The sequence below is a fragment of the Leptopilina boulardi genome, unplaced genomic scaffold, assembly GCF_019393585.1.
Source record: "Leptopilina boulardi isolate dan_hultmark-lab unplaced genomic scaffold, ZJU_Lbou_2.1 LbouV2_63, whole genome shotgun sequence".
NCBI lineage: Eukaryota > Metazoa > Arthropoda > Insecta > Hymenoptera > Figitidae > Leptopilina > Leptopilina boulardi.
This window is the reverse complement of record NW_026138009.1, coordinates 1-11,114: the sequence shown is the minus strand read 5'-3', so window position 1 is coordinate 11,114 and position 11,114 is coordinate 1. Positions and strand designations below refer to the sequence as shown.

The 11,114-nt window shown below is 36.1% G+C and overlaps 1 protein-coding gene across 1 annotated transcript; it reads left to right on the top strand.

Annotated features, from left to right (window-relative positions):
• Positions 1 to 381: 381 nt before the first annotated feature.
• On the top strand, positions 382 to 10,188 carry LOC127290367 (uncharacterized). The gene is made up of 2 exons (XM_051318871.1): positions 382 to 550; positions 8,573 to 10,188. The coding sequence occupies exon 2, from the start codon at positions 8,662 to 8,664 to the stop codon at positions 9,988 to 9,990; it is 1,329 nt and encodes a 442-aa protein (XP_051174828.1). The 5' UTR covers positions 382 to 550; positions 8,573 to 8,661; the 3' UTR covers positions 9,991 to 10,188.
• The last annotated feature ends 926 nt before the right edge of the window (positions 10,189 to 11,114 follow it).

Here is an 11,114-nt window from a genome sequence, read left to right as displayed (position 1 = left end):
TGTCAAAATTTTCGAAAAAAATTTTCCCATACTTCGATAGTTTCTAGCCATGGTTTAAGTTTTTAAAATTAAAAAAAAATTCCCATACTTCGTTAGCTTTTAGCCATGGTTCAAGTTGTCAAAATTTTCAAAAAAAATTTTCCCATACTTCGATAGTTTCTAGCCATGGTTTAAGTTTTTAAAATTATGTGACGGGAAAATATTTCTTGACATTATTTTGAGAAATAAATGATCAAATATCCTAGGATAAGGGTTAGGGAAAAAAGGTCAATAACTCGCCCCTGTGACCTTACATCGATCTAAGCGCCAATAGTTCAATATATTGGCGCATTACCGAAAATCGTCGGGTCCGTTCCTCACTCTTTGTCCGTACGTCTTGTGTGCTGGAGTATATCTCCTTGTTTGTTTGAACTATACCAAATTATATTGTTTAATTGATCGTTTGAATTATAAGAAATTATATTGAATTTGAGGATCGATATTATCCAAAATTATATATTGTTAAATAAAATTGGAAAGAGTCGATATTTGATCATATTCGATCATTCAAGTAAGTGGTTAATGTACTTTTATTTTATCTTTGTAATAAATTTAATATTCCTGGAAGTCGCTTAATATTTTATTTTTATATTTTGTATTTGGGTTCACCAACTTCCCTCCCTGTGATCAAGTCTTTTGTTAATTTTAATTAATAAATTAACTGGCGTCCGCGTGCAATTAAATCTTTATTTTATTTTATTTTGTCAAATAGAGCCCCAGCAACTCTGAACCCGGTCGCGCTGGGTGAGGAATAATTTTAAACTTTGATCATTTATTTTAATTTTAATATATTTCTCTTAATAATAAATTATTCCGTCTCATTTGGCGCCCAACGTGGGGCAACGTTGGATTTTTTTATTGTAAATTTTGCCAATAATTTTATCTTTAAGAGTGAAAAGTAAAATTATAATTTATTTGTGTGAAAAATTTTGAAAATTAGAAAGTGCGAGTTTGAACGGGAAGCGATCAGAGTGTTTACATTTCTTTTGTGTGAGCGACCTTGACAGACTCAGGTCTAAACTTGCTTTATGTACACAGCGACATACTGGGAATAACGACGATTTATTTTAATAATTTTTTTTCGTCAATTTTGATTTTCATTTTATATTTTGTGTGAATTATATTTTGAATTGTTGAAATATTTTAATTGTGTTTAGTTCGTAATTCTGTTGACAGTTGGACTGAATAATATATTGAACAAATTGATAATTTTGTCGAAATTTTTTTTTTTGAAAGTTTACTTTCTAGAAATTTTGAATATTTTTTATAATTGTTTATAACGAAATTTTATTTTTTTTGTGAATTGACAAAAATTTCGTAAAATTTTTTTTTTTTTTGAAATTTTATTATGGTGACGTATATTTTAAAGTGTTGGACAAAGAGTCATATTTTATTTGTTTTGTTTCGATTAGATCTTGCTCTGTCGAAATAATAATTTTGATTTGACAAAATTTTCGTTGAATAAAGTTTTGTGTTTTTGTTTTCGTGATCGTATCTTGCTACATCAAGAAAATAATTAAATTTGATGAGAATTTTTGTATTGTAAAATTTTTTTTTTGTTTTGTCCAAATTTTGTCGATACAATATCTTGCTATTGTCGACAATATTATTGGAAAATTTTTTTCTCAAAATTGTTAGAATTTCTGCGTCGATCGCGAACTAACTTTTTGAAATATTTTTTTGTGTTTGTTTAAATTGTTGGAAATTTCACGTTGATCGTGGGCCGGCTTTTTGAAATTTTTAAGTGTAGCATTCAATAGAACTATGCCGATTCAAGATCTTGCTCTTGTCGATGTTTGTTAGTTTTTTGAATGTTGCCATTGTTGTTTTGAAATTTTTTTTGTATTGCCAAAGTGTCGAAATTTTGCGTTGATCGTAAATCGGCCTTTGAAAATTTTAAGCGTAATATTCAATAGAACTTTGCCGATTCAAGATCTTGCTCTTGTCGATGTTTGTTAGTTTTTTTTTGAATATTGCCATTGTTTTATGTTTTGCAAAGTATATCTTCTGCTTTACATATAGGTATTTTGATCAAGATAAATTGCTGGTTTTAAATTTTTTTGTGTGTTCCGCAAAGTATATCTTCTGCTCAACATACGTATATTTTGATCAAAGTATTTTACTTGTCAATAAGATCTTGCTCTGCTGTCAAGTAATCTTTTTAATAAATTTGAAAGATTTTTTTCTCTCGCGGTCGGTACTATTAATTCAAGATCTTGCTCTTGTTAATAGTTTTGTCGATTGCTTGAAGAATTGTTTATAATAAAATTTTTTTTTTAAAAGATTATAACTTAAAATTTTTTTTTAAAAATATTATAACTTAAAATTTTTTTTGTATTTATTTCCCCTCATTTTGTTTTGACAGTACAAGATCTTGCTCTTGCTCACAGACTAATTGTTGAGAGAGAATATTTAATTTTTATTATTTATACATTAATTTGTAATTTATTTGACTAGTTTTCATTAATTGTTGTTTATAACTTATAAAATTTTTTTTGTTAATTGTCAAGTTATTTATTTATGTACTTAACAATTATTATTTAGGCAAAGTTCTATTTTATTGTTTTGAGTGTATTGTCGAATATTTATTATTGAACAACAATTTTTTTTTGTTTATTATTTTAAAAGGATCGGATAATATACCTCGAACTTTTGTGGGACTTGTCTTTAAAAATTTTATTATTAAAAATTTTTTTTTAATAAAAGCAATTTTTTTTTTAAGCTTTTATTTATTTATCAATAAGAAATTTTTTTATTCGGTTATCAACTTGGCATAACGTAAAGTTTGCTCACAATGACGTCAATGTTTATTTCCCCCCCAAAACGAAATCCAAATAGAAATCAGTTGTTAAGGGAACAAAATAATACAACTGATAATTTAAGATCAACTGAACAAGTTTCAAGTGGACATTCGTCAAATCGCGAAATAGAAAATCCTCCTTTGGAGACCCTTACAAACGCAGGCGCGATAAATTCGGGAGATCAATTTGATCAAAATCCGGGAACTTCAAGACCGTCATCGCAGAATAGTGTAGGGAGTTTTCACGGTTTTTCGATGCATTCGTCCATTGGAAGGGGAAGGGGTAAAACGCCACCGTTGTATATTACGTCAACCATGCATCGAAGAATGGATGCTTTGGAACAGGCTTTAGATACGTTAACTATCAAATGTAACACCGTAATTGATCTCGCAACTAATCAGGGTAACTTACGCTCTGAAGGGGGAGGGGCGCGAATAAATCAGCAATCCATTTCTTCCGATGAAGAATTGAATGAGTTAGATACGCGTCAAAATAAACCTCCAGTTACTCCTGAGGTTTTCGATGATCAAAATATTGGTCCAAATCGCGAGAATGGAACTTTGTATCCTCATGAAACTCAAGTCGGGGATGAGTCTAGACGCGTTCGTTTCAATAGCGATCCTGGTTTGTCGAATGAGATTCCACAACCAGCGGGCAATGATATTAATAACGGTCGAAATATTCCCCTACGTGCAGGAATAAATAATAATAATATCGTTCCTCCGCGATTAATAAAAATAACAATCGGCAAACCTCTGGCCGACGGGACACTTATAGACGAAGAAGTTTACGTGACTGAGGAACAGTACCGACAAATGTTAACATCTTCTCAGGGTGATGTCATGCGGGTCGGTGGTGGCAATTTTAATTTCGGTTACCCACGTGATTTGAATCCGTCCCGTGATAGAGAAAACACAGTAGATCGTGATTCGATAGGACCTAATGCCCGTAGGGTAGGTTCATTATTTTCATGGAATGATAGTGATTTTAGTGAGGATGATCAACAAGTACGAAATCGTTTTTCGTCAATTGATCAATCAAGATCTGTAGGTCATTTGTCAAGTAGACCGCGGGATGGTTTGAATTCCTTACATCCGCAGCCTCGTGCAGAGAATTCGAACGCTATTCAAATCGGTCGAATTGTCAATTCATGGAAAATTTCTTTTCCAAAAACAGAAAAAGACCCAGAGCAGTTCTTGCTAATCCTCAAAGACTATCTGAGTACGAGTGGAATAGATCGGAATCTGTTTGTCCCCTGTCTTTCAAAAATATTTGAAGGATCGTACAGATCTTGGTACCTCGTAAACAAGAAAAATTGGCGTACATGGAAAGATTTTGCTCGTGCGTTTCGCTTTGAATGGGGCGTCAAAAAGGATGACGCCGATCTCCTTCTCGAGGTTCGCGATTTAAAAGTCGACAAGGGAGAGAGTTTAGCCGAGTTTGCATGTAAAGCGCGTCTTGTTTTTGAGAGAATGCAATATCCCCCAGGATTTAGGGAACAGTTAAAACAGATCTTGTCTAAATTCAACCCTCGTTTAACATTTGAAATTTTGAATTTGTCATTAAAGAATTATCGGGAATTCTTGCACTATGTCAATGAGCGTAATTATATTTACAATCGCTCAGCAGATGTGCAGAAAATTAGATCGAAACCTAGGACGGACTTGTGTGCTGTTCGAGACGAAAGTGATTCTGACAATGAACAGTCAACTGATGCTTCTGAAGATCATTCTGATAGTGATCAAGAAGTTGGTTTAAATGCTGTTTATGGTAGGGAATCCGATCGCTCAAAGAGCAAGTCTGGGTTACGGAATACCCAATCCATTAATCGACAAAAACTTGATCAGAATTTAAAGAAATTTGAGAAGTCAAGTCATTCGACTAAGACAAATACACAAGATCAATCATCGCGTGATAGTAGGGAACCTTCTAAACCATTGGATAAAACTAGGTTTTTCTGTCAAAATTGTGGTCAAACAGGTCACACAGTCCCCTATTGTAAAACCAAACCACAATTGGTTTGCTGTCTTTGTCGAAAAACAGGTCATTCCAATGTAGATTGTCCCGATAATCAGGGAAACGACAAAAGCCCTCAGTAGTTGAACCTCCAATTATTGAACCAAAGGGCGTACTTGAGGAGGATAAGAATTTTAATTCTTCATCTAATATAGGTCAGATCAAGGATCTTGATAAGACTTGTTGTTTTTCGACGAGCGTTGAATTGACTAGAGGATCAGATGACATAGTCTCTCGGCTTGATACCTCACGTCAAGCCGTGATTAAACTTAGTTTGTTTGATAGTGACTCGGTTAGTTCTTCTGAGTCAGAGAATGAGTTTGATGACTTGGTTTGCGAAGAGTTAGAAAATGAAATTGAGAATTCCATAAATCTGTCAACTATTTATTGTGATCAATTAGAAGAGGGCGCTCCTTCGAACGAAATTGATCACGAGGCGATAAGGAATTGGAAACCTTTCGGATTGCCGTCTCACGTGGTGCATCGTCTTGCCCAGAGGAGGGTATATTGCCCTTGCGATTCTCTTTCAGAACCGGTAAAAACTGTCAGGATCCCGGTTACGGTTTCCATTTTTGGGGAAAAGATTTTGGGTATTATAGACAGTGGTAGTGAGAGATCATTTCTGAGCGAAACAGCTTATAATCGCGTGAAGCATTATCAGGTACAGGACTTGACTCCTGATTCTTCTTCTAAGAAGGGAGTTAGGTTAGGTGATAGATCGGTGGTCAAAACTAAAGGTGGGACATTATTTGTGATTGACATAGGCGATGTTTATGGACCTCAGTGGTTCAGTATCTTGCCGGGGTTATCAAGTGATTTGATTCTTGGAATGGACTTTTGGTTGAATTTCAAAGTCAAACTTGATCCTTTTGACAGGAGTTGGAGTTTAGCAGGTGGTAAACATGTCTATTCATTATCGCATCGTCGCACAGGTTCTAGTTTTCTTCAGAGTCTTTCGACAGATGAATCAGGGAGATTGAAGAATTTTCTTGATGAGGAATTTATAAAATTTGATAGAGAGAGTACTGGTTTGACTGATTTGGTTGAACACGTAATTGAATTGGAAGATAGTATTCCACATCGTCAAAAACCCTATCGAAGAAGTGAGATCGTTCGGAAGTATTTAGAACAGGAAGTTGATCGTTTGTTAGAAAAAGGGTATATAAGATGGAGTAATAGTGATTGGGCCTTTTCGCCAGTCGTTGCTCCGAAAGCCAATGGCGGATTGAGGTTTTGTATTAATTATCAACCCCTCAATCGTAAAACCAAAAAGCCAGCTTATCCTTTGCATAATATGAGATCAATCCTTTCGCAATTACATCAAGCTAAATTTATCTCGACTATTGACATGAGTGAGGCTTTTCATCAAATCCCTATGAATGAAGATAGTCGAAAGTATACTGCTTTTGTCGTTGAAGGGAAAGGGTTATTAGAATGGAATAGAATGCCGTATGGACTCACAGGAGCCCCATCAACCTTTCAAAAATTGATGGACACATTGAAAAGGCGTTTTCGTGATCTTCTTGTGGAAAGGAAACTCCCGAATAAGTGGGTTGATCAGGTATTTACCTATCTTGACGATTGGATCATTGTGACTGAGACTTTCGACGATCATCTCGAAATTTTGTCTCTTGTCTTTGATGTTTTTCGCGAGGCTAAATTGCAAATCAATCGAGAGAAAAGCAGTTTTGCCTGCAAAGAAGTTAAGTTTCTCGGATATATTGTTGACGAGTTGGGAATGAGACCCAATCCCGAGAAAGTAGAACCAATTATTGATTTTCCTGTTCCAACAGATAGGACTAAGTTGCGTCAGTTTAACGGTCTAGTTAATTGGTATCACAGGCATTTAAAGAATATCGCTAGGATACAGGGTCCATTGAATAAGCTTACTAGCGTCAAAGTTCCATGGAAATGGACAGAAGTTGAACAAAAATCTTTTGACGAAGTAAAGAAGGCTCTGATCAATGCTCCTCGTCTTTATGTTCCTCTACCGGGACAGCCGTTTATTTTATATACTGATGCTAGTGATTTTGGTCTAGGTGCGATCCTTGTTCAGAAGGATCCTGATTCTGGAAGGGAAATATTGATCGAGGTTTTGAGTCGTCCATTAAGAGGTGCGGAACTTCACTATACGACTACGGAAAAAGAGTGCTTAGCAGTTGTTTGGGCTGTTGAGAAGCTTAGGTGTTATTTGGAAGGCATGCCATTTACCGTCATCACAGATCACCAGGCTTTGCAATGGTTGCATGGACTCAAGAATCCTGTGGGTCGTCTAGCTAGATGGGCAATCTATTTATATCAGCATGATATGACTGTTGAACATCGTAAGGGTACTTTAAATGAGGCGCCAGATGCTCTCTCGCGTATGTTTGACATAGATGTAGATCCGTCTGGCTGGGAAAAAGTTGTAGAAGATGCTGTACAGGGTCGAATTCAATTAGCTTCGATTTGCGATCAGGATTGGTATGAAACCAAATTTGACTTAGTAAAGAATCATCCCAATCGATTTGATGATTGGAAAATTGAAAATGACGAATTGTTCTATTTTCGTCCAGATTTCGAAAAGGCTGTGATCGATGATGAGAATCCTTGGAAGAAAGTAGTAAAGCCTTCAAATATATTGACAGTGCTTCGTGAGAATCATGATTTACCTCAAGCAGGTCATCTCGGCTCACATAAAACTCTTGACAGAATTCGTCAAAGTTATTATTGGCCAGGCATGACGCAAGATGTCAAATCTTATGTTTCAGATTGCGAAGTATGTATCAAGGTAAAGTTTAATCAAAACCCTATTAAAGCTAGGTTAACTACACGATCCTTACGGTTACCGTGGGCTCAATTATCGATCGACACAATAGTGTCTCAAACTCGAACTAAAAAGGGAAATTCTGATATTATTGTCGTTCATGATTTATATACAAAGTTTATTGAACTGTTTGCGGTCCGACATCGAACAGGAAAAATTGTTGTCAATATACTTGACACCGTTTTCGATCGTTGGGGAATACCGGAGTCTATCGTGACAGATAACGGGAAAGAATTTATAAATAAAGATGTCAAAGCGTACTTATTGGCCAGAGGCGTTAGGCATATCACTACCCCGTTGGCTCACCCTCAGTGTAATCCGGTAGAGCGAGTAAATCGAACGATAAAACCTATAATTTCCGCTTATATAAATCAAGATCATAGAGAATGGGACGAGAATTTGTCTAAAGTACAATTTGCATGTAACACCGTACCTCATACTGGTACTCGCGTTTCGCCATTTTTCTTGAATCATGGTTATGAGGCTATCGCGAGACGAGAATTAAAATCAACCGACTGTGAGGTGGGTACTGACGAAATTGCTGATGACGCGACGAAGGCTTGGGTTGATCGCATGAAAATAATCGACGAGTTACGTCATAAAGTCGAAAGTAAGTTGTAGAATTATTCTGAAAAGCGACTTGCCAAGTCGAATGCCGATAGAAAACTGTCAGTTGAACTTGAGGTGGGAATGGAGGTTTATTATCCGAACAAAAAGCTAAGCAATAAGGCTGAAAATTATTCCTCTAAGTTGGCTCACCGTTACGTAGGTCCAGTTATTATTTCTAAAATTTATGGTCCGGGTACAGTCCAACTGTCAGACAGAAATGGTAAAGTTGTTGGCAAATATTCAGTCTCTAATTTGAAAATACCACGTCGGAGTTTGCGATTGTCATGAAATTTATTTGTAGATCGATCAACTGCGCGCATTCATCTGGAGGACTGAGGTCATCACGAATTTGGACAGTTCAGGTCTGATTGGTTGCTTGTTGAGGGAAGGATGAGCAGAGATATGGCTGCGAATTTTGATCCAGAAGAAGCAGGTGATCTTGGAGAACAATGGGACAAACTAGTCCGTTGCAAAAAACAGATGGACGATCTGATGCGAGAAATGACTTTGAAGGTGTCTGACTTCAAGGGTCAAGATGACCAAATTGATCAGATCTTTGATGACAATGCTTCGCTTTTTGACGAGAACTTAACTTCGTCAAGTACAACGAGCGAGCGGCGCATTGACGAGATTTCTGCGGATGCTCAACAATTGATCAACGAGTTCCGTAATCGGAAACCACCCAAGATCGAGTTGACAAATACTGTCAGGGTGACTCCATTTGATATTCGATCAGAAAATAAGAAGAGGAATCGCATTCCTGATGTGAAGCCAATGCTGAGGAAGGATGGTCAGCAGATGAGGATGACCGATAGAACTGATTCTGTCATCGCTCCTTCGGTAAAGGTGGAACCTTTGCCATATACGATCAATGACATTCCGACTTTCCAGGATGTCATGAAGGAATTGGGAGTTCCGACTTTGGTTGATTCTGAAAATCAATCCCAACCTCTTTACATGGTGGACTGCAGGATGCTGTCGGAAAAGCTGCTCAAAAATTTGATCACCAAGAGAGCTGAGATCTTTCTTAAAAAGATGGAAGCTAAGAAAGTTGATCGAGGTACTCAGACCTTTGTTTCTGTGACGGGCAAACAAAGAACTGCTGCGTGCGTGAACTGCAGGTCACGCGAGCATCGTTTCACGGAGTGCAAGATGCCGATGAGACCTGGATTTTGTTTGATCTGTGGAGCAGATGGATTCGAGACCATTGACTGCATATATCCTCATGGAGTTGAGCACGAGTTGGCTCTAAACAAATGCGTAGGATGCTCTAACGATCTGTGCATCTATTGTCCTGAATGTCCGGATTGCAATATTCGTTACGCTGGACTTGTCGACTGGCTTCGGTTGAACTACGTCACCTTGCCAGCTTGGGCAATACCATCTGATCATAAATATTTGATCAATGAGCATACGGAGGAGCAGCTTCGCCGGAAGATCAAGGCAAACTTTGCGAATCAAAACGATTATGTCAATCGTGTGAGGGCATTTTTGATCAGAGAGAACGCTCTTTCTCTTATCGAAAAACCAGCGAACAACATGGCACCTTCAAAGAAAGATCTGTCGGAGGAAAAACGTCGCCAAGCGGTTCAATCATTGACAACCGAGTTTGCTAATCAGTCTCTTGACGAGGTAATGGCTCTTCGACCTGAATTGTCCGATGGAGAGGAATACAAGGTCATCGTGCCAACGAAATACAAGAAGAACTCCAAAAATTAGACATGAAGACTGATCAAAGACTGATCTCAAAACGAGAGTACAAATTTTGTTTTAAATGACTTTGATCTTATCTTAATTTACATTTATGACTTATTGATCTGAACCAAAGCAAAATAGTATTACTTTGTTTTACCCTTCTTAAAAGGAAAGTTTTATTTTTGATACTATAATTGTAATTTACGACGTAAGTTCTCTTCAATAAATAAAGAAAATTAAAAATTGACAAACAATTATTAGGAAACTTCCAGGAATTGTTTTTTCTTTTTTGAAATAAATTTAGAATCAAACATGACAACTAATTATTTCTTTTCAGACATTAATCACTTTCATTTATTATTTTATTTGTTTTATTCTTATAAAATGTTTTGTTAATTATATTATTTACAGCTTGATTGAGTTATTTCAGATTCAGTTTTCTTTCTCAAACTAACGTCAAGTCCGAAGGGGGAGAATGTGACGGGAAAATATTTCTTGACATTATTTTGAGAAATAAATGATCAAATATCCTAGGATAAGGGTTAGGAAAAAAAGGTCAATAACTCGCCCCTGTGACCTTACATCGATCTAAGCGCCAATAGTTCAATATATTGGCGCATTACCGAAAATCGTCGGGTCCGTTCCTCACTCTTTGTCCGTACGTCTTGTGTGCTGGAGTATATCTCCTTGTTTGTTTGAACTATACCAAATTATATTGTTTGATTGATCGTTTGAATTATAAGAAATTATATTGAATTTGAGGATCGATATTATCCAAAATTATATATTGTTAAATAAAATTGGAAAGAGTCGATATTTGATCATATTCGATCATTCAAGTAAGTGGTTAATGTACTTTTATTTTATCTTTGTAATAAATTTAATATTCCTGGAAGTCGCTTAATATTTTATTTTTATATTTTGTATTTGGGTTCACCAACTTCCCTCCCTGTGATCAAGTCTTTTGTTAATTTTAATTAATAAATTAACTGGCGTCCGCGTGCAATTAAATCTTTATTTTATTTTATTTTGTCAAATAGAGCCCCAGCAACTCTGAACCCGGTCGCGCTGGGTGAGGAATAATTTTAAACTTTGATCATTTATTTTAATTTTAATATATTTCTCTTAATAATAAATTATTCCGTCTC